The 25025-nt window shown below is 40.5% G+C and overlaps 1 protein-coding gene across 2 annotated transcripts; it reads left to right on the forward strand.

Annotated features, from left to right (window-relative positions):
* The first annotated feature begins 1451 nt into the window (after window positions 1-1451).
* Window positions 1452-24932, forward strand: icam5.L (intercellular adhesion molecule 5 L homeolog). 2 transcript variants are annotated; one of them, NM_001094666.1, is given in 6 exon segments: window positions 1687-1759; window positions 12625-12894; window positions 14658-14894; window positions 20413-20673; window positions 23029-23289; window positions 24828-24928. In NM_001094666.1, coding segments are annotated over 5 exon segments (912 nt in total). In that variant the 5' UTR covers window positions 1687-1759; window positions 12625-12830; the 3' UTR covers window positions 24917-24928.
* Window positions 24933-25025: the final 93 nt, after the last annotated feature.

Below are 25025 nucleotides of genomic sequence, written 5' to 3' on the forward strand. Positions count from 1 at the left end.
ATAAACCTCCCTATAACTCTTCTATTGCTCCTATTATAACCCTCCTATACTCCCCCCCCTCTCCTCTATTGCTCCCAATAAAAAAAATAAAAACTTCCCCCTCCCTAATAATAAAAAAAAAAAAAAAAATAAAAAAACTCCTCCTATTTGCTCCATATAACTCCTCCCTATAACTCCTGCTGTTGCTCCATATAATCTCTGCCCTATAATCCTCCTATTGCTCCATGATAATCCTCCCTATAACTCCTCCTATTGCTCCATATAACCCCTCCCTATAACTCCTCCTATTGCTCCATATACACCCCCTCCCTGTAACTCCTCCTTATTGGCTCCATATTAAACCCCTCCAACTATAAACTCCTCCTATTGCTCCCTATAACCCCTCCCTATAACTCCTCCTATTGCTCCATATAACTCCTCCCTATAAATCCTCCTATTGCTCCATATAACTCCTCCCTATAACTCTTCCTATTGCTCCATATAACCCTCCCTATAACTCCTCCTATTGCTCCATATAACCCTCCCTATAACTCCTCCTATTGCTCCATATAACTCCTCCCTATAACTCCTCCTATTGCTCCATATAACTCCTCCCTATAACTCCTCCTATTGCTCCATATAACTCCTCCCTATAACTCTTCCTATTGCTCCATAGTAAACCCTCCCTATAACTCCTCCTATTGCTCCATATAACCCTCCCTATAACTCCTCCTATTGCTCCATATAACTCCTCCCTATAACTCCTCCTATTGCTCCATATAACCCCTCCCTATAACTCCTCCTATTGCTCCCTATAACCCCTCCCTATAACTCCTCCTATTGCTCCATATAACTCCTCCCTATAAATCCTCCTATTGCTCCATATAACTCCTCCCTATAACTCTTCCTATTGCTCCATATAACCCTCCCTATAACTCCTCCTATTGCTCCATATAACCCTCCCTATAACCTCCTCCTATTGCTCCATATAACTCCTCCCTATAACTCCTCCTATTGCTCCATTATAACTCCTCCCCTATAACTCCTCCTATTGCTCCATATAACTCCTCCCTATAACTCTTCCTATTGCTCCATATAACCCTCCCTATAACTCCTCCTATTGCTCCATATAACCCCTCCCTATAACTCCTCCTATTGCTCCATATAACTCCTCCCTATAAATCCTCCTATTGCTCCATATAACTCCTCCCTATAACTCTTCCTATTGCTCCATATAACCCTCCCTATAACTCCTCCTATTGCTCCATATAACCCTCCCTATAACTCCTCCTATTGCTCCATATAACCCTCCCTATAACTCCTCCTATTGCTCCATATAACCCCTCCCTATAACTCCTCCTATTGCTCCATATAAGTCCTCCCTATAACTCCTCCAGATAACTCTCACTATTGCTTCTTATAATCTCTCCATAGAACTCCTCCTATAGGTCCATAGAACCTCTTCTGTAAGTCTCCTACTGTTCCTCTTCCTTCGGCCCCAGTCATCTCTATATACCTGAGTTCAATTCCAGTCTGTCATTCCCTGCAGCAGGGAAACAGTTGCTGAACCCCCAGCAGTGCTCTGGCAAGAACATCACATCTTCTAAACGTTAAACTTCCTTCCCCCTATTGTTTGGACTAAGCTTGTGATAAGTCGGAGGTTTCACTTCCATGTAAGTCATTCTGTACATGAAATCCCATCTATTCACATTCACTATGGATATTCCCTGTCTCCGAGTTCTTGCTGCCTTCTGCCTACTCAGCGTCTATCAAGTAAACAGTAAGTTTTACCAAAATCATATGTTTCTGTTTTTCTTTAGTCTTATACTCGTTGCTCCAGAGAGAAAGCTGAAAAAATGAAGCCGCTGTTGTTATCACTGCCGTATAAAAGTGATGAATTTATTTGTAAGAGCAAGACAACAATTTATTATGTTCATTAATAGATATTATAACAACATATACCTGTATGTGCCGTATAGGTACAATTATATATTCAGTGGCTCTATTTAAAAGGGGATGTAAACCCCAAAATAAAATGTTGCTAAATAAATATTCACAGAATTTATTTATAAATATCACTGCCATAGAAAGCTGTATCAGTGTTTGCCTTTCCACACTGCTGCTTGAAACAACGTGTAGTAAATAACTTATACCATTTAAGGTTTGTTACTGATGGACTAGAATCACAGTTATTATATTTTGGGGTTTATATCCTTTTTAAAAGGAGAATATCTCATGACGTAGGGTTTGTGAGAGGTTTAGATGACTTCTTTATAAAGGGAAGATAAAATCATTGGGGGTGCCCCTTCCTCTGTGATTCTAGACACTTACCTGTTACAGGTATGGGATCTGTTATCCGGAAAACTGTTATGCAGAAGCTTCAGCCGCCCAGTACTGCCTGGTCATAAGGCTGTCAGTTGATGTTGGGATGGCAGGTTCTATTAATGATTAAACAATAGTTTGAATAGCTTTTTAAACAAGCTCAATATCCAAGGCTACAGTAGTGGAGTGTATATGGAGTGTATGGAGTGTATGTGCCAGGGATCATTTTAAGGATTTGAACTTGATGGACTGTTACCTTACAAAACCCAAACCAACAATAAAACTATGAGATGACCACTCTCCCTTCCCTTTCCCCTTTTTATTCTTTCACTTTTTATTAGGGATGCACCAAATCCACAATTTTGGATTCGGCTGAACCCCTGAATCCTTCGCGAAAGATTCAGCCAAATACCGAACCAAATCTGAATCCTAATTTGCATATGTTAATTAGGGATGGGGAAAACATTTTACTTCCTTTACTTCATGCGATTTCCCTCCCGCCTATAATTTGCATATGCAAATTAGGATTCGGATTCGGTTTGGACGGGCAAAAGGATTCGTCTGAATCCGAATCCTGCTTTAAAAGGCTGGTCCTGCCCGAATCCCGAACCGAATCCTGGATTCGGAGCATTCCTACTTTTTATTTCCTTTCTCTCTGTTTACAATATGTTCTCTTCTTCATTGTTCATTACTGTGCAGCTCCGATTCATAATGCGACTGTGTTAAATGTTAAATGTGATGTTATTTAATGAGTGTAAGAAATAACGGCATGAATGTGTCCACAACAAACAACACAATGCACAGCTTTTATTATATTATATTTTTATACTTTATTTTTAAAATCCAGTAGAAAAGTTTAACAAAAAACCAGGGGCGTAACTATAGAGGAAGCAGACCCTGCGGCTGCAGGGGGGCCCAGGAGGTATAGGGACCCCATGATGTTTTAGTTCATATACAATTTCAAAAAATATTGATAAAATAGAACAACCTCTCGATATGTTGGGGGCCCTAAAATTAATTTGCTGTGGGGCCCAGTAACATCTAGTTATGCCACTGCAAAAAACAATGTAACTATGTATGTCTAGCATTGTACAGCAAATATTATTAGAAATAATGCCCTGTGCAAAAATAGTGACTATATCAGGGTTTTATGCCCTACCTCTCAGAAGTCATGATCCAATATCTTACATTGATGAGATCTAACAAGGATGAAACAGACCAGGGTCGGACTGGGGTGTCTGGCCCCACCAGGGCTGCTACTTCAGAGCCCCCCACCCAGACACAAACTCTTCCAAACATCGCCAGCAGTGGTGTGGGTCGGCCTGAAACCCCCGGGACCCACGGGTTGGGCCGGCTCCTGCATAAAATCTTCGGCTGAGCATTGCCGGCTTCTGGCGACTACATTTATAGACTTGCGCACATCCCGCCCCTTTTGTGCAAACACTGTGACGTGGGGCGGGTCTATATATAGAGGGGGAATGGCTGGCTGGGCCGGGGCGGGTTGGGGTCGGGTCGAGAATTTCTCAACCGCTAATCGCCACTCGCACCGTCTCCTCCGCTCGCACCGTGTACCTGCTACTTCCTTTTTGTGTCCGCAATCGGGGTTGAGCTGAAACAGCTAAGGGTCCAGCTGGGGAGTTGGAGCAATTTTGGGTCAGAGGGGGTTTTTTCCCAGTGTGTCGGCGGCCCAGTCGTGCATGTGCAGCTACATAATGGGGGGAGCTTGGTGAGAAGTTTGGTGAGACATTTGGCTACAGGGCAAGAGAATCAGGACTAGCGGTTGGCAGAAGACTCTTCAAGATGTACCTACCTAGTGCCCCCCCCCATTGCAGGTGCCTCTTCTGTCACCCCCTATTTCCAGCCCAGCCAGCAGCCCAATATCTGTTTTGTCTTGTGCATTATTACTTTTCACATTGGCATGCCCACCTCCTATTGTTTCCTTCTGAGATCTCCAATGCTGCTCTGGGACTTCTTTCTTTCTCCTATTGGATCCTAGTTAGTTGCCTAACAACCAGCCAAAACCATTACAGCAACACTCATTAGGAGACCTACACCAGGTACCATCCACCAGTCTAGCAATAAAGGCTAGCAATTCGGCTTTGTATTTACCGGTTTGTTCTTCCAATCTTCCCAGCCAATCGGTATCTTTCTCAGTTTGCAGAATGGTGCAGTTAGTAGACTCAAATGCCACCAGATCGTTCTTCACTATTTTTAACTCCCGACCGACTTCTTCCACCACTAGCAATATCAGATCAGATCAGACCTTTAAAGGGGTGGTTCACCTTTAAGTTAACTTTTAGTAAGTTATAAAATTGATAATCTTCATTTTTTTTCTTTAGTGGCTGCTCCATTCCTAGGCAACTCTTTTATTTTTGGCTTACAGTCAGATGAACTCTGTATCCATAAAAAACACATGTTCTTGGGGAACTGTGAACAACTGTAAACAAATCATTTTTTGAATAAATAAGGAACACACCAGGTTTTACAGTGTTATATTCTTCATGTGACATTTATGATATTGAAAGTTTTATTGTGCACAGAGCATTTTTTCAACTTGCTTATGGGGGACATACTCTTTTGGCACAAAAGTAACAACTTTTTCAGTCTTACTACATGCACTATTGACTAGTACAATGATAAAATTAACTAGCCACTATAACATGGGGTCGCTTAAAACATTGGTTTATACATTAGATAGCTTTAAGAAGGGGTTGGTTGTCTTTTCAGCAAGTGAGGGAATACAGGGTTATGGAAGATAGCTCATAGTACAAGTTGATCCAGGGACTGGTCCCATTGCATCTTGGAGTCAGGAATTTTCTCTGTGTGTGCCATACTCTGCCTGCCCTATGCTCCCTGTGTGTGCCATACTCTGCCTACGATATGCTCCCTGTGTGTACCATACTCTGCCTGCCCTATGCTCCCTTTGTGTGCCATACTCTGCCTGTCCTATGCTCCCTGTGTGTGCCATACTCTGTCTGCTCTATGTTCCCTGTGTGTGTCATACTCTGCCTGTCCTTTGTTCCCTGTGTGTGCCATATTCTGCCTGTCCTATGCTCCTGTGTGTGCCATACTCTGCCTGCCCTATGCTCCCTGTGTGTGTCATACTCTGCCTGCCCTATGCTCCCTGTGTGTGCCATACTCTGCCTACGATATGCTCCCTGTGTGTACCATACTCTGCCTGCCCTATGCTCCCTTTGTGTGCCATACTCTGCCTGTCCTATGCTCCCTGTGTGTGCCATACTCTGTCTGCTCTATGTTCCCTGTGTGTGTCATACTCTGCCTGTCCTTTGTTCCCTGTGTGTGCCATATTCTGCCTGTCCTATGCTCCTGTGTGTGCCATACTCTGCCTGCCCTATGCTCCCTGTGTGTGTCATACTCTACCTGCCCTATGCTCCCTGTGTGTGTCATACTCTGCCTGCCCTATGCTCCATGTGTGTGCCATACTCTGCCTGCCCTATGCTCCCTGTGTGTGCCATACTTTGCCTGCCCTATGCTCCCTGTGTGTGTCATACTCTGCCTGCCCTATGCTCCCTGTGTGTGTCATACTCTGCCTGTCCTATGCTCCCTGTGTGTGCCATACGCTGCCTGCAGTGTCAGACTGGGACACCAGGGGCCCACCCAAAAACCTTTGACCAGGGGCCCACCAATTAATCTTCAATCAGGGGCCCACATTCAAAACTATTATTCTTCCTCTCCTCACTCAACCTCTATTCTCCTAGTCTCTTTTCTTTACATACTATACTCTATTATTCCATTTATTTAGCCTCTTTGTTCTCATAGAAATATGGAATGGCCATGAAATAGGCCAAATTTCTAGCAGCATGAGGACCCACTGACACCTGGCCCACCAGGACTTTTCATGATATCCTGGTGAGCAAGTCTGACACTGTCTGCCTGCCCTATGCTCCCTGTGTGTGCCGTACTCTGCCTGCCCTATGCTCCCTGTGTGTGCCATACTCTACTGTCCCTGTGCTCCCTGTGTGTGCCATACTCTGGCTGCCCTATGCCCCCTGTGTGTGCCATACTCTGCCTGGCCTTTTCTCTTTTGAATGGCTGCCCCCCCTACACAGTAGCTTATTTATATAAACAATAGTAGTGTTTCTGAAACAAACACAGCAGTTTTATCTGTGCAGGACAACACTGCATTATATTTTTAAAACACTTTCAATTTTTATGTTACTGTTCCTTCAAGCAGTAATCCCCCCCCCCAAGGATGGAAGTTGCTGAGCTTTAAATTCATATTGGCGCCTTATTTCGACTGGGCATTTGCATATGTACAAGATGTTTATAGAAGGGAACTCTTTTATGAGCAAGTTCAGCCTTAACGCTAACATTTGACTTGGAACACAGGGCTGGAAATTCCTAATATTAGAAAGAACTTAGATTTAAAGGGGTGGTTCGTCTTTAAATTAACTTTAAGCATGTTCTAAAGTGGCTAATTCTAAGCAAATTTTCAATTTTTCATATATCGTTTTTGAATTATTTGCCTTCTTCTGACTCTTTCCAGCTTTCAAACTGGGGTCATTGACCCAATCTAAAAAATAAATGCTCTACTAATGTATTGTTATATTATATTACTTTTATATTACTCATCTTTCGTTTTAGTCCCTCTCCTATTCATATTCTAGTCTCTTATTCAAATCAATGCATGGTTGCTAGTGTACTTTGGATCCTAGCAACCTAGCAAACTGGAGAGCTGCTGAATAAAAAGCTAAATAACTCAAAAACCACAAATAGTAAAACATAAACACCAATTACAAATTGTCTCAGAATATCACTCTCTACTTCATAATAAAAGTTAATTTAAAGACAAACAACCCATTTAACAACAGTCTAGTAAAATACAAATGGTTTCAAGGATTTGAGGGCGTGCCATAGATGTAACTGCTGCCAACCCCTTGGATAAATAACTGAATTTATGAAATGAATGAGTATTGCAAATATTCTTAGAAGTAACTTTCACTTTGGGACCTGTATAAGCAATTCCCTCCCTTCAACTGTAGGACTTTGTTCTGTTTCTTTGATTTAAAAATACTACTGTGTCTTCAGGGAACAAACAAAAAGGTCTAAAAGGAGCCCAGGGTGCTTTTACATTCAAATGTATTGTTACAATGAGCTCTTTGAAGAAACTGTAGTGTTAACAAACAAATTCTGTGTTTGCTGTTTGTAAGATGCAGTCTGAAAAAAAAGGCTTTTAAAGGGAATATGTGACCTTAAGAAATAATTTCAAATCATATTTTATAATGTAAGCCAAGCAAAATAAACTTAACTTACACTATAAAAATATTTAAATTTTTTAGTCTTGGAATTCACAATCACAGCAAGCAGGCAGCAGCCATTTTATGGGCTCTGTTATTAAGGCACGCTTTGCATCATGCCTAAATCTTGTTTATGTGCCAGAATGGGGGGGCCTGATGCCCTGCTTACACGATCAGATGGTGAGAAGGGTGAAGGAATGTGAGCAGTGCAGTGACATCTACGAAGTACAGAATGGAAAGTGAAAATATGATTGACAGCTGAGATTTTTAAACGCATTTATAACAAGTAGGTGATGTTTTCACAAAAAAAAAAAAAAAAGAAGAATTTGGTTTTCATGTTCAATTTGAAAAGTACTTTTATTATACAGATTTTTATGTCTCGGGGACCGGTCCCCTTTAAAGGGGAACTATCACGAAAAATTAATATAAGTTTCATCATACTGAAATAAGAAACTTTCTAAATACAATCAATCAAAAATGATGTACTATTTCTGAAATAATCAAGTTTATCTTTACTATCCATCTCTCAGCATCTGTTTCTCTTCATTCTCTCTTTATGCAGCAGTTGGGTGTCAGATGAATGATCCAATATATCTTATAGAGGGGCTTCTTTCCTATAAGATGTATTAGAGCTCACTCTAATACAATCACCAGAAATCAGAATTTGTGCAAAAGGCAGTTATTTGTTAGATTTTGTTTGTACTGGAATCAGTTATTTGAGTGAGCTCTAATACATCTGCTAGGACAGGAGCCCCCCTATAAGATATATGGATCATTCATCTGACACCCAACTGCTTGCATGAAGAGAGAATGAAGAGAAACAGATGCTGAGAGAGGAATAGTGACGATAAACTTGATTATTTCATAAGCAATGCAGAATATTTTATTGATTGTATTTAGAAATTTTCTTACTTCAGTTTGAGGAAGCTTGTATTAAGATTTTCATTTATATACTATATATAATGTAACAGCCACTCTCAGGCTTTGAAAAAACAGTCCACAAAACGTTATTGTGGATCAACATCTTACAAAAAAGTTAGGGGACTGTTTGTTTAGTTTTGGGACAAAAGGCCCCCATACACAGGCCGACAAAAGCTGCCGACAAACAGAGTCTGCAGCTTATTGGCCCATGTGTGGGGCCATCTGACGGGGATTCCCCGATCCGATATCTGGCGGAAGTCAGATTGCGGCCACATCTGTGCGTGTATGCGGTCCCCCTAGGGCCCACGGTTGGATCAGCCCGATATCGGTTACTTCAGTGTGGGCATATCGGGGAGAGATCCGTTCATTTGGCGTCTTTGGCTACCTTTAGATTTTCGGCCAGATATTGATTGCGGAAGCCCATCAGAGGGCCCCATACACTGGCTAATAAGCTGCTTCTTTGTCGGCCCATGTTTGGCCACTTTAACTCTCTCCCCGGCATCACATACTGCTGCCCAGATCCCACACTGCCAGAATGGCCAAAGCCCTCCCTCCTTCTCTCCCAGAAAGTCAAATTTCCTAGAACAAACTTTATGAGTTCCATATAAACATGAACAGGAAAGTAGTAATATGATAATAACAGAGGGACATGAACTTAACACAATATTTTCTATTCCCACCTCCACATAACCAAGAGGAATGCTGGAGGAGCTTGTTTACCATCACAGTTTTTGTCCTCCGCTCCTTACACCCTGTACATTGCATCTATGCACATTTATTCGCAGAGAAGGCCGGACCAGAATGTTGTGTTACGCCGCAAGTAAAATAATAAAGGAGAAAAAGTACCCCACTTGCTGCAAACTCGCTCAGCAGATCCTCACCATTTATAGATCCAACTACCCTATTGGATGTAATCTATATTAACGTGCAATGTTGCTGATTATCTTGTTTAGTAATTCACCAAAAAATAAAGCAGTATAAAGTGCCCTTGAGCCATTAATCTTCAACCGGTTAAAACAACCAACTAATTTAAGCTTAATTTTAATTAAATTAACTTCAAAAGATCATATTACAATAAATTCTAAGACTGCAATACTATTAATCGAACTGAACATTTATACGTAACCTTGCCAATTTTATTTCAATTAAATATAAGCTTAAAATTAATTCGCCATAGTTTAACCCGAAACAGATACATTAAATTTATAGCACAAGACACTTTATACCTTATTATTTTCATCCGAAAACTACAAAGGTAATTCAGCAGACATTGGCCCGTTAATATAGAATCATCCAATAGGTATTTGACCCATAATTGTGAGACTGCTGCAGCGAGTTTGAAGCAAGTGGAGTCCGTACTTATTTCTCCTATTATATATTTTAACAATCCCTTACTGACCTAGGTCAGACTCTGCTTGCTACCCAGGATAAATACATTGATAAGGGATCACTTTTTTGTTTGCATTGTTACGCTGCAAAGTTTTGTAAGGTCACCCTGTATAGGCACCAGTAACCCCTGCTAGCAGTAATTCAAAGTATGTCCTCCCAAAATTTGGAAAGAGAGCAACAAAGAGGGATAAAACCCATGTGCCCTGAGAAGATCACGCCATCAATACACGGTTCATCATATTTTTATTAATTGCCAAACTCCATTAATCACCATGCTCCACTTTTACTAAATTTGCAAACAGGTCTATGAAAGTTATAACTCACATTTCTGAGAGTTTTAGTTCCCATGTTTTAATGTGTTATAACAGTTTTGCTGAATGAGACGTGATTAGCCCTTTAGGATGCCTATTCTCTGGTTCTCCAAGAGACCTGCTTATCTTAAATTGTTGCATTGTTTCTTTGTGTGTTACAAAAGTATCCAAGTGGCAGCTGCAGATGTTCCGGCTTACTCTGCCAAAAACAACTCTCTAATGTTAATTAAAGTTCAGGGAAACCCTTGGTTATCTTTATATGGATCCAGCCGCCAGGAGACTCAAGAGAAAGTCGGACATTCAAGTAAGAAAACTCCGGGACCATAATTCAATTAAAGGATATACATAAGGGCAAAGCTCTAATCTAGAATTTATCATTACTCTTACTGAACGATATTACCTGTTGTCAATAATCACATCCTTAGTAAGCTCTCCAAGAGTTCCTTTTGTTCTGTGCATATTGGAAAATATCTACTGTCCCACTAAAAGTATTCACTTGATGAGAGGAAGCAGTAATATTATACCTATTATATATGTAGAGGGCTCAGGCAGGGCATGGTTGCCGGGGAAGGCCACAAAGACCCGCACAGCCTAGGGCTGCATAATCCTTTAGGGACGTCATGCTTGCCCCCACCACTGGCCTTTGCGTCCAACAGTTGTTGGAAATTATTTTGGGTTCCTTTATTCACTTTAGGTCTTGCAACTGCGATAAACAAATCCCCACATATGTGCCCTCGCTGTGGAGCCATAAAATGCCTCTTTAGTAAACGCCAGTCCTGGACTATCTCACACTAGAACTAAATTTGTCACATACAGGTGATGGGATCTGACTATCCAGAAGAACCTGTTATCCAGACATGCCTCCCAAATTACAGAAAAAAGTCATCTCCAATAGACTCCATTTTCTATCCAAATAATCAACAATTTTTAAATGATTTTCTTTTGCTCTGTAATAATACAAAACCAGTTAGGCTTGTCTACTCTGATCGCCACCATAAGATACAATTAATCCTATTTAGAAGCAAAACCAGCCCTGTTTGGGTTTATTTTAATGGTTAACATTGCATTGCTTTAGTAGACTTTAAAGTGGGAACTATCCGCGATACAATGAAATTTCTACTAATAAGCTTCCTCATACTGAAGTAAGAAACGGAATACAATCAAATTAAAAAATACTGCATTGTTTCTGAAAATAATCAAATTTAAACTTCACTTACTTCTGCTCACAGCAATCTGTTGTCTTTCATTCTTTTTCATGACAGAGCTTGCGGTCATCAAGATATTCAAATAATAAAGACACGGTTCTCGAATCCAATATATCTCTCAGGGGCGCTCCTTTCCTAGCCAGATGTATTAGAGCTCATTCCAAAATAAACTGATTCCAGTACCAAACAACAACTCTAACAAAATAACTGCCTTTGGCAACAAACCTGCATTAGAGAGACATGATGTCTGGTGATTTTATAAGAATTTAGCTCTAATACATCTTCTAGCAAAAGGAGCTCCCCTATAAGGATATATTGGCTCATTCATCTGACTTACCTGTTTCGGGAGGGGAGGGCGAGAACACTATTCTGCGGAGAGCCCGCAATTCCGCGCTCTCTCGCAATTAGTACAGGTGAAATTTTCACGGTTTAAAAAACGGAGAATTCGTCTCTTAAAGATGGCAGGGACCAATGTTTTTATTGCCGCCCCCTTGAATCCTCTCTGGCCACGCTAGCCGCCTAGGCGACAAGCTCAGCTCGCCTCATTGGTGGAGCTCGCCCCTGTGCATGAAGACAGAATAAGGGAGAAACACATGGTGAGAGTTTGACCAGTAGGAAGAATAAGACGTTTGATTTTCAGACAAGGGTACATAAACATTTTTAATTTATTGTATTTAGAAAGTTTCTTATTTCAGTAGGCTGAAGCTAATATTAAATTTTCATTTTCACTATAGTTCCCCTCTAAGGTATGAAGATCCAAAATATAGAACGATCCATTCTATATCCATATTCTGGATAACAGGTCCCATACCTGTATTAGGAACCTATACACATGGTCCCTTTCTCCAACTTCCATTAAGGCCTTAGCTTAGCATAACCACATTAACATAAAGTCCAAATATGAAGAACTATGGGATCCCCTCCGGTTTATAAACTAGGAAATACCCATACTACTCAATGGAAATTAATCTCACAGGACATAGCTTATATTTTACATAGTAGGAAAGGTTAAATCCTTGTATCCTCCACATACACAATATAACATTCATGACACAAGGCTGATTAGTAATTCATCCATCTTCACAATACACAACAGCATAGAAAGCAGTGAGGAATAATAGTTATTAGACATTATTTTCTATAATTTATGTGAATAAATTATCTGCATATGTGTATGCCTCAGTGTCACCTGTTTAAATTCAGATAACTGACTGTGGGAATATGTTTTCTTTATCCCAGCTTTCCTTCTGACTCCAGTCTTACAATTGGAGGACAAGATAATTGATGATGAAAGCACAGACATCACCTGCATGCTGCCCACCAATGAAACCTTGGATGTGGACTTAAAGATTGTTGCAAGAGAGAATTTCTCCGATTGTAGAAATAAAAAGGGACCCCCTCCACAAACAATATGTAAATTGGATCCCACAAGTAAAGTGCATGGAATGGAGGTTACATGTGAAGCTCATTTTGTAGCCAAGAGTAAGACAAAAATAATCTATGTCCATAGTAAGTATTGCACAATGTTATGTATCCTTTCTGTAACTCTGATTCTCTTGTAACTACTGCCCCATATATCTCCTCTTATTGCTCTATATAGCCCCTCCCTATAACTATAATTCCTCCTATTGCTCCGTATAGCTCCACCCTAAAACTCCTCCTATTGCTCAATATAACCCTCCCTATAACACCTCCTATTGCTCCATATAACCTCCTCTAACTCCTCCTATTGCTCCGTATAACTCCTCCCTATAACTACTCATATTACTCAATATAACCCCTCCCTATAACTCCTCCTACTGCTCTATATAACCCTTCCTATACCTCCTCCTATTACTCCATATAACTCCTCCTAATGCTCCATATAACCCTCCCTATAACTCCTCCTATTGCTCCATGTAACCCCTCCCTATAACTCCTCCTATTGCTCCATATAACCCCTCCCTATAACACCTCCTATTGCTCCATATAACCCCTCCCTACAACTCCTTCTATTGCTCCATATAACCCTCCCTATAACTCCTCCTATTGCTCCATATAACCCCTCCCTATAACTCCTCCTACTGCTCCATATAACCCCTCCGTATAACTCCTCCTATTGCTCCATATAACCCTCCCTATAACTCCTCCTATTGCTCCATATAACCCTCCCTATAACTCCTCCTATTGCTCCATATAACCCCTCCCTATAACTCCTCCTACTGCTCCATATAACCCTCCCTATAACTCCTCCTATTGCTCCATATAACTCCTCCCTATAACTCCTCCTATTACTCCATATAATCCCTTCCTATAACTCCTCCTATTGATCAATACACGTTGTATGAAGGAGGCCACAAAGCATCCGCAGTACTGTGCTGCAAAACTTTTATTCCAAAATACACCTCATGTTTCGAGTTAGCAAGGACCCTTTCTCAAGTGTCATGTATTTTGGAATAAAAGTTTTGCAGCACAGTACTGCGGATGCTTTGTGGCCTCCTTCATACAACGTGTAATGATGAATCTTTTGGTCTTTACGGTGTGACCCAATTAAGAAGGTGAGCCCACTTACTAAAAGTTAAAGGGCATGTAAAGGCAAAAAAATAAAACCCCATTTTTATTTTCTTTAATGAAAAAGAAACATATCTCCAATATACTTGAATTAAAAAATGTGTACTGTTTTTATAAGAAACCTGACTGTATGCAGTGAAATTCTCCCTTCATTTACTGCTGTGGATAGGAATTGTCAGACGGTCCCTAACTGCTGAGCAGGGAAACAATCATACTTATGAACAGCAGGGGGGGCCCCCGCCTTACTTCCCAGCCATGCAGAACTCAAGCAGCTTTGTTTATGACGATCCCTAAGCAGCCCAGACCTCACTGAGCATGTGCACAGTCTTAGTCTTGCAAAGATATTTAACAAAGTTACAAGATGGTGACCCCCTGTAGCCAACTTTGAGAGCATAAATTATTTGTTTGATTAGGCTTGTGGTGCAGTAAGTTCATGTTTATATTTAGTATACAAAATACAGCATTTCTAGCCTTATTCTATTTTAGACTTTACATGCCCTTTAAGGGAAGTGCTGGGAAAATTGCACAGGATTGAACTCCTATTGCTCCATATAACCCCTCACTATAACTCCCTCTTGCCATTGCTCTTATTGTTCAGTTTAATTATTTCTATTACATAACACTTAAAAGACTGTATACGTTTTAGATTACTCATCTGTTCAACATGTATTGTGCTTGTCCCTTTGCTGTACATAATATATCCTTTCATTCCTTATTTCCAGCTGAACCCAAGTTCACAGACTGCCCAGCAAAAGTTACCTGGGTGGAGGGACGTGAGGAGAGCTTTAAGTGCAAAGCTGAGGGCTACACATCTCCTGAAGTTCATTGCTATTTTAACAAATCCAAGGTAAAAGAAGGAGAGAGGTTCAGTGTTTCCAGGATCATGGCCGGCAAGCACGACTGTAAAGCTGTGAATAGTGTGGATATGACATCAACAAAAGTGACAGTGACAGTGGAATGTAAGTATGTGTTGTTTTTCAATCTGACATCGACAAGTATAAGGAAAAGCACATTTCTTTTCAAGGTTGTTTGCTGGTTTCTCATAATGTAGGACAGGTCTGTCCTGTCAATGGTCCAGGTATTAATTAAACTGCCGTGTCCAGTAAAAGATAGTTATTGCTTGTTGCTATGATACACGCTGGCGGGCGATGAGTTGATAGTGGAAGAGGCTGGTTGCAGAGTGATTGGCCTACTGTTAATTGCTACCATTAGTTGACTTTAGTTATTATTTGCGTAGTATGAGGACATCTATTTAGAGATGGATGAAGAAAATACATATGAACCCTAGAACTCTCATGTAATCAAGTTATTGCACAGCGTCCCTGGACCAATCTGTCTCTCTACACGTAGGAGTCAGCACAGATTTAATTTCATTGATTATATATTGAAAGTTCCTTGTTTCCATCAGGTGAGGCTTTGATTAAATGTTCCTATTCGCAATCGTTCCCTTTTATAACCCTAACGAGTGATGGGTGAATAAATTAATCTGTCACGGATTTGCAGCGAATTTCCGCATTTTGCTGCCGGCGAATAAATTTGCAGGCGTCCAAAAATATAGGAAACATGTGCGAAAAATTGCTTGCATCAAAATCGCTTGCATCAGAATCGCTTGCATCAGAATCGCCGCGCGTCAACCCTATTTGTAAGCCCATTGACGTTAACACCAGCGTCAAAATTGACGTGAGCTAGTTTTCGGACGCGAGTCCAAAATTGGACAATTTTTTCGCCAAAGCAAAACAGGAGAAATTCGCACATCACTACTAATGAGCAAGTACTGTCTTTTACTGTAGTAGTACTGTAGTAAGTTGTCCAACCTATGGCCCTTAAAATGTTGTTGAAGCACAACTCCATTGTAGGGGATGCACGTCAATAACCAATGAATGGTCCACTTCTATTCCTCCTGTCTCACAATGTTTCCACCAACTATTCCTGGAACAGAAGCAGTCTGGGTACTAGTAATATATATATTTTCTCTGCTCTTCAGAAGGGATAATAACAAGCCTTAGTAGGACTTTTGGTGCCCAGGGGTGTTTTACCTGTAAGTTAACTTTTAGTATGTTATAGAATGGCCAATTCTTAGAAACTTTTCAATTGGTCTAAATAATTTATTTTTTACAGTTATTTAATTATTTGCCATGTACTTTTGACTGTTTGCAGCTTTGAAATGGGGGTCACTGACCCCTTCTAAAAAAAAACAAATGCTCTGTAAGGCTAAAAATGTATTACTACTACTTTTTATAACTCATCTTTCTATTCAGTCCTCTTCTATTGATATTCCAATCTCTTATTCAAATCAATGTATGGTTGCTAGGGTAATTTGTAATAAAAAGCGAAATAACTCAAAAACCACAAATAATAAAAAATTAAAACCAATTGCAAATCATCTGAGAATATCACTCTCTACATCAAACTGACAGTTAATTTAAAGGTGAACAACCCCTTTAATGTGTGGGCTGGGTCTCCACACCCCTCTAAAAATGTGAAATTTATTTTTACAATACAAAATAGTAATTAAAATAAGGCTCTTAATGGCTTCTAAACCATGAGGCTTAATATGGGTCCCCTAAGAAAAGGGTTGAGAAACAATGGATATTTTCCCTGGCTCTTTAGAGAATTTAAATCAGCAGATCTCCAGGCACATATTTTTCACCTGCTAAAGCTGCTCTGGTGGGGGGTCGCCGACTCTGCTGAAACTGTTGTAAATTGATACACTTAGTTGATACATTTCTTATTTTTGGCCCCGCTGAACAGAATCCCTGAGTTTCATTAAATGATAAGTAAACCTCAAAAATAAGTAAATGTAAAATTGATGAGGGGGTTATTCTAGGCACTTTTGCAACATACATTGATTATTGTTTTTTTTTTTAGTTCCAAGATATTAAAGGATACATGTACTGTTACCATGAATTAAGTTTGTTACAACTGCGCCACCTGCTGTTAGAATTGATACAATAGTTACTAATAATCCAGAGATGCTGCTGAGAAATGGATCAACTAAATGTTGCAAAATTGTAACAGTTTAGAGTCTGCGCCTGAATTACTGACCCAACATATCCAGAGTTTGTTCTGTTTTACCTATATTTTGAAATTGGTCATTAATTACAGCCTCGTGGGGCCCCTTTTACCTCCTGGCCCCCTGCAGCCACAGGGTCTGCTTCTTCTGTAGTTATGCCCCTGTATAGGGTCCACTCCAATCTATTAAAGGGTTGGTTCACCTTTAAGTTAACTTTTAGTATGTTATAGAATGTCTAATTTTAAGCAACTTTTCAGTTGGTCTTCATTTTTTCTTTTTTATAGTTGATATGCCTTCTATGTCTGACTCTTTCCAGCTTTCAATTGGCGGGTCACTGACCCCATCTAAAAAACAAATGCCCTGAAAGCCAACACATTTATTATTAATGCTACTTTCAGGGTTGGACTGAAACACAGGGGGCCCACCGGGTTCCAAACGTCCGGGCCCCCATGCACATGTGTGGACTCCTGCATGCACTGCGCATATGCGAGCGCCATTATGTACTGCGCACACCACACAATATTTTGGTTTTTGTAAGCTTAAAAGAATAAAAGTGGATTGACTTGATATTTTAAAGTGTACAAGTAGCTGTAAAGGAGAACTAAACCCTAAAAATCATTATGGTTAAAAATACCATATTTTATATAATGAACTTATTGCACGAGGCTAAAGTTTGAGCTTGTCAATAGCAGCAATGATCCAGGACTTCAAACTTGTCACAGGGGGTCACCATCTTGGAAAGTGTCTGTGACACTCACATGCTCAGTGGGCTCTGATTGGCTGTTGAGAAGCTAAGCTTAGGGCTCGTCACTAATTATCCAGCAGAAAATGAGCTTCCCTGGCTGTAATATAAGCTGATGCTACAGGTTTGCTCATTATTAAATTCTGATGCTAATTGCACTGGTTTCTGTGCTGCCATGTAGTAATTATGTGTATTAATTACTAATCAGCCTTATATTGTGACATTTCTATTCTATGTGTACTGTATATTGTGAGTGGCTCCCTAAGCTCAGTAAGTGACAGCAGCACAGAGCATGTGCAGTGAATCAGCACAAAAAAACGCTCTCCCACGATCTGTCCGACTTTCTCCCAACCTTTCTGCTTTCAAAAAATCTCTGAAAACGCACTTCTTTCGAGAAGCCTACCCTCACTCTGCTTAACTACCAAACGCAACACCACATACAACACCACATTTCTCACCCACTTACTTCGATCTTGCCCACTCCCACACCTTGTGTATTACTCCCTTCCCTTTAGACTGTATGCCTATGCATAGGGCCTTCCTCACCTCTTTGTACCTGTATTGATTGTGATGTTTGTTACTCCATATATTCTATGTATGTAATTCATGTGATGTAGTTGTATAATCACAGTTACTTTACAGTGCTACGCAATATGTTGGCGCTATATAAATACATGTTAATAATAATAATAATAATAATAATAATAAAAGAAGATGGGGAGCTACTGGGGCATCTTTGGAGACACAGATCTTTACTGCTAAAGGGCTGTAGTTGCCTTGGGCTGGTACAGAAGCCCAAAACATAATGTACAACATTTCTAGCTACTTCTTTAGTTAAGCTTTAGTTTTTCTTTAAATATATAGTGGGCAGAAACTGTGGTGGGTGGGATGCATTGCCACTGTCCTACTAGAAAATGATATGGTATCACCCCTTCATATTGAAAAAAAAACTGCCATTTTGCAAGAAACAAACACTACCCAAATTTTAAATAAATACCAAATGTAAAAGCTGATTTTTCACTCAATTTCTCATTTGCGTGTGTTTGTAAGTCAGATAAAAGGCTTGAGTGGTCTTTAGTTTTTTAGTTTTTTAGTTTTTTTTTTATTTATGTTTTTATTAGTTTTGACATGTCAGTTATAATCCAATGTATTTTATAACAGTTAACAATTACAATGTAATAAGTACACAGTGGTGGTTCAGGTCTCTTCACAGAATCATTCACATAGATTTTTGCATCATTTACATTGCCAATATGTATCCTATATTACCTCTACTGTTTGCAGTTGGAACTGTCCACCATGTCCACTGAATGCTATGTAGATTATAGGGGTAAACTGCAAAGGTGGGTTAGGGGGGGGGGCAGGCCCGGACTGGCAATCTGTGGGTTCTGGCAAATGCCAGAGGGTCTGCTATAAGGTGCCATAGAAAGTCAGTATTTAGTGGGCTGGTGGGGTCTGTTTGGGCCTCTGTGTACCTGAAATGCCAGGGCCTATTTTAATTCTCAGTCCGGGCCTGGGGGGGGGGGGGGTTATGAAGTAATTAGCGAGGAATCCATCCCATAAATCATGTTATTTCTGTTTGGACCGTTTCAAATTCCACCCAAGGAAACCATAACAGCTCATTTTCGTATCCCATACCTTGTAAATATGCTCTAATAGTTTCCATTGTTCTGACCCATTTAACTTTGGTGATGAGAACCTGTTGTTTTGGGAGAGAAGTACTTTTCCATTGAGCTGCTCGGAGTGTTTTTGCAGCCGTCAATATGTGTGTTGCCAGTTTGTTAGTCTCAGGGGTTTTCAATGTTTTAATGGGTAGCCCCAAGAGAAATGATAATGGATCTGGTACAATAGTGTGTTTAAAGACAGCCGACAGAGTCTGAGCTACCATGTCCCAATATTCTCTGACCGCCAGGGCTGATCCTATCAAATGTGGGGCCCAATTGGGACCATGTTGGCGGGGCCCCTAGACAAAGTGTTGCTGGCTACTGACACACCAAGTATTTAGGAAAATAAGGACATACAGGCACAAAATAGAAAGGGAAGGGGCAGACAAGGTAAGAGAGTGAGAGGGATGAAATAGGGACACATAATAGGGGCACACAGGGTAAGAGAGAGAGGGAGGAAATAGAGAGAGTGGACTGGGCCAATAGTTTCGGGCAGGCTGGGCCGATCCAGCTTGGGAGCAGGCTTGGTTGGATTCGGGGCAGGCAGGGCCTATCAAGGTTGGAGGAAAGCTGGGCCTATGAGAGTTGGGGGCAGGCTAGACCTATGGAGTTGGGGGATAGGCTGGCTTATCAGAGTTGGGGGTGGGCTGGACCTATGGATTTGGGGATGGGCTGGACTCTCAAAGTTGGGGGCAGCCCTATTGGGCCCAATTGGTCCAATAGGCCTAAGGCCGGCCTTGCTGACCACTGTGCAGGTCCACCACATGTGATAAAATGTGCCTCTCTCTCCACATCCCCCGAAACACTGCATGGACAGAGTATTGCTCGAGATATGGGCTAGTCTTGCTGGGGTGTAATACCATCGAAATATCAATTTGTATGCTTTTTCCATTATTGTAGCACACACCAATGTTTTGCCAGCCTTATATCATTTGCCATTTTGCTGGCGTGATCTCCTCCCCTAAATTCTCTTCCCATTTTGTCATGTAGGGTTGCTTTAAAGTGGTGTTTTGAGTGGACTTTAGTTTTAAGTGTTATATTATGATTTTAATTTCCAGACAAACCGAAAATATTAGAAATGGAAGTCGTGCCCCCTGCCCCGGTGCCTGAAGGAGAAAAAGTCACGCTGACCTGTAAAGCGGAGGGTAACCCCCCTCCAGCCTACAAATGGGAAACTCCACCTGCAGCATTCCAGTCCTCTCCAGACAACCGTACCATCACAATCCAGGGGGTGAAACGGGAACACTATGGAACATATCGGTGCAGAGTTCAGAACAAATATGGGGAGGCTGTACAGATACAGAATATGTCCCAACCAGGTAACTGCCCATTGGGTCATACACTCAAAACATCTCAAGTGAGATTTTCAGTCACTCGAATAAGGTTTTGTAGGCGCCACTTTGTGGTACCAATAAAGCACGAGTAGACAAGCCCAGTACTTTCAAAACTATTTTCTGTTGAGCCAAAATGGCCAATTTAGCAGAGTGTTTACTTGTTTGCTCAATGGGAGTTCTCTACTAATGTAGGTAGGCAATTCACTTTCAATTTAACGTTTAGTTCATTATAGAACAGTCAATTCTGGGTAACATCAATTGGTCTTATTTTATTCTTTGTAGTTTTTGTATTATTTATTTTCTTCTTCTGACTCTTTAAAGCTTTAAATTGGTGGGTCGCCGACCCTGGTACCGCATAAATGATTGAAGGGTTGTTTATCAAAGTTTGGAGAGTTTTTTATTTTTTTTATTTACGTCGAATGAACCCTTATTTAAAAATTCAAATCGACAGTTTTCGGTGGAAAAAAACTCGAATTCGAGTTTTTGGTCAAAACCCTCAGGAAAAAAACTTGAACATCAAACTGGCTGTTAACCACTTCAAATGGTTCCAGGGACCTCTGCCATTGATTTCTACAGAACCTCAACAGGTTTTAGGTGGTATATTTTCTATCTATTTCCAAGGTCGAGGTATAATAAATCTCAAATATTCTATTTTTTTTTAAAAAAAAAAAAAGAATTCGATCGATTTGAGTTTTGTTTTGAACCCGAAGATGTGAGTTTTTACGAAAACACGCAACTCGAATACTCGAATTTTCGTTCAAAAACTCAAACCTTACTAAATCTTCCCCTTGATCGGTGAGGCTACCATTTTACTTTAATTTCTATTATTATTTATCTTTCTATTCAGGTCTCTCATTTAAACCACTGACGGGTTGATAGGGTGATTTAAAACCTAGCCGTCAGATCAGTGTCGGACTGGGCCGGCGGGAAACCGGGAAAAAACCCGGTGGGCCCCGGCCCACTTGGGCCCCCGCCGGCCCAGTCCCGGTCCTAGATTGGCCCCCGAACGGCAGTAAAAGTTTTTCGGCGCTGTTGCGCATGCACGCGTTGGGGCTGACGTTCGCGCATGCGCACTAGTTTTTGCGCATGCGCACGGGGCCCCCGAGGTTCACAACCCGGTGGGCCCCAACTGCGCCAGTCCGACCCTGCGTCAGATAGCTGCTGAAATTCCACTAAAAAGCATCTGAACAAAGAGCTAAATAACACAAACACTAGAAAAATGCCGTTTTCTGTATTTCTGCTGTGAGTCTATTTTTTCCAAAACCAATAAAAATATTATTTAAAAAAAAAAACACTAGAAAAATGAAAACCAGTTGCTAAATTGTCTGAGAATATCACTCTCTACATCATACTAAAATTAAAGCAAAGGTGACCAACCCCTTTCATGTGACACTTTGAGGAGGGGGACTGGCTACAAGAAGACCTTCTCCTGCTTCCTGATGTCCAAGAGAAGTGGGAGACTCATAGACTAAAGTACACACCAATTTCAATGCTCTTCACAACATTCACATTAACAAAGGGACGTATGTTTATCAGGAAACTGAGCTTAAAGCATTCAGGAACTTATGATACAGGGCTCGTTATTTCCATGGGAACTTCGCAAGACCTGTAAATTAGACGACTTATCTAATTCATTTATCAGCAGGAAACTGTTCACAGAATCATATAAACTGCCTGAAAGTAAACAGACACGGAGCAATAAGAAAGGGACCCCAGGAACTAACATTGCAGAGGTAAGGGGAAGTAAAGACAGACCTTTTACTGTAACAACACAATGTCCAACAGAATTTCCAACATTCATATAGATATATTGTAGGGCATCAGGGGGTCATCTATTAAAGGTTGAGTTGTGTTTTCTTAAAAAATTCAAATCAAATTCAAAAATGTTTCTGGGGGGGAAAAAGCTGCTGAAGCTGCTAAAAGCCAGAATTCATAAATACTCCAGCTAAAATCTATCAAATTCATGTAAAAGTCAACAGCAGAGGTCCTGTTAACCATTTGAAGATGTTTTTGCCTTCGTGATTATAAGGTTTTTCGCGCTGGTTTGTGCTCAAAAACGTGATAAATTCTAGATTTTTTTAGCCTATAAACTTGATAAATTCGAGGTATTCTAGTATTTTCCCCGATTGCATTCAATCGAGTTATTTTTACATTCGGATTTTTTCATAAATAAGCAAACATTCACGTTTATTCGCAAGTAAAAAAAAACCTCACAAGCTCGACCTTTAACAAATAACCCCCTAAGTGTTTGTATGGCTGATGTACCTGTGACGCTCTATAGCAGCTGTAGAACATCACTGAACATGTTTATTGACAACGGTGTTATATTTTTGCTTTCAGTCATGCCTAAAATACAAAGATTTGAAGTCGTACCTCTACCTCCTCTGTCTAAGGGAGCAAATGTGACTCTGACTTGTGATGCAGAAGGCCTCCCCATTCCCACCTACACCTGGGAGACCCCAGCATCTGACATAACCTTCTCTCCTGACAACCGTACCATCAGTATACAGGGCATAATGCAGACTCACCGGGGGAATTACACCTGCGTAGCTCATAATAAATACGGGACCGACACCCAGAGAAAAATAATCACTATATCAGGTAAGTGAAACTTAAAACTCATCAGGCATGTTCCTCCAACTGTTTTTTTTTTTTTTTTATTGGAAAATTTGAAATTTATCATGTACTGTCTCTTTAAAAAACTCGACTTCGACCATTCACCATCTAAAACCTGCTGAATTGCTGTTTTAGCCTAAGGGGAACCTCCTAGAACAGGGACGCCCAGGACGTCGATCGCGGTCTACCAGTAAATCCCAGTCATGTTCCTGGTAGACCGCGACTTGCGGCCTGGCGTGGGAAGTGCCCTGGCTGGGCTGACAGCAGAGGGGAAGACAACCGCTGTCTTGTACGATTAGAATACACTATTACTTCGATTCATACAATTTGAATACGATCGAAAACTAACCTATTCGATCGAAAACGGACCTATTTGGCCAAAAAAACCTTTTTTCGTGTTGGTCTTTTTGAATTCGAATTTCGAAGTTTTTTAAATTCGACCCTTGATAAATCTGCCCCTTAGTGTATAGAGTGTTCATGAATATTAAGGGGCAGATTTATCAAGGGTTGAATTGAAAATTTGAAATTTGAATTTTGCTAATTTTTTTATGGTCAAAACTGTCAAATTCAACTAGGGAGTTACTCAAATTCGATTCAAGCTTTTTAAGAAATTCGAAATTAAATTTTCCAGATTTATAATACTCTGGTATGAGCCAATGGCAGAAGTCCAGGGAGTTGTTTGCAGCCTTCCTAACATTCAGGGGCACATTTACTATTGGTCGAATATCGAGGGTTAATTAACCCTTGCTATTCGAACTTCAAAGTAAAATCCTTCGACTATCGAAGTCAAGGATTTACCGCATTTCGTTAGATCAAACGATCGAAGGAAAAATCTTTAGATAGAACGATTCGAAGGACTTTAATCCATTGATCGAACGATTTTCCTTCGATCAAAAAAAGCAAGGAAAGCTTATGGGGACCTTCCCCATAGGCTAACATTGGTGCTCGGTAGGTTTTAGGTGGCGAAGTAGGTAGTCAAAGTTTTTTTTAAAGAGACAGTACTTCGAATATCGAATGGTCGAATAGTCAAATGATTTTTAGGTCACGGGCATGGAGAGCAGGCAGAAGAGCTCAACCGAAACCCGCATGCATCCTGAAAACGGTAAACCCGTGGGTCCCGCAGGTATAGGCCGACCTTAGACTGCCAGATTATGACTTCCAGCTTCCAGCATAAACCATGTACCTGTAACCATTAACCATACTCTGTAAGGCTACAATTTTATTGATATTTTTACTTATTACTATTTATATTCCAGTCTCATTCAAACCATTAGTAGGTTGCTTGGGTAAATTGGACTCTAGCTGCTGAAATTCTCAGCTAGAGAGCTGCTAAACAGAAAACAAAACTGGAAAAAAAAAAAAGCAAATGAAGACCAATTGAAAATGGTCTTATATGACCATGGTCTACTAACTAAAAGCTCATTTAAAAGTGAAACACGCCTAATTTTTATTTTGTACCTAGATAATTTTTGGAGCTTGTGTTACACCACAATGATTTCTTGTTCTCTTCTGTTTTGTTTCAGGAACCAACAGAGGAGAAAAGACGGAACCAGTTTTTGCCACAATACTTTTGATGCTGGTTCCTGCAATTTTTATGTATTGTGTATATTAAAGGTTTTATGGATAAAGTTAGGGTCTCCAGTATTTCTTACCAAATCTACACCCCATTCTTTTGTTTATCCTCAAAAAGTTTAACTAGCCATTTTCAAGGCAGGCATGGG

This window comes from Xenopus laevis, chromosome 3L (genome assembly GCF_017654675.1).
Source record: "Xenopus laevis strain J_2021 chromosome 3L, Xenopus_laevis_v10.1, whole genome shotgun sequence".
Classification (NCBI taxonomy): domain Eukaryota; kingdom Metazoa; phylum Chordata; class Amphibia; order Anura; family Pipidae; genus Xenopus; species Xenopus laevis.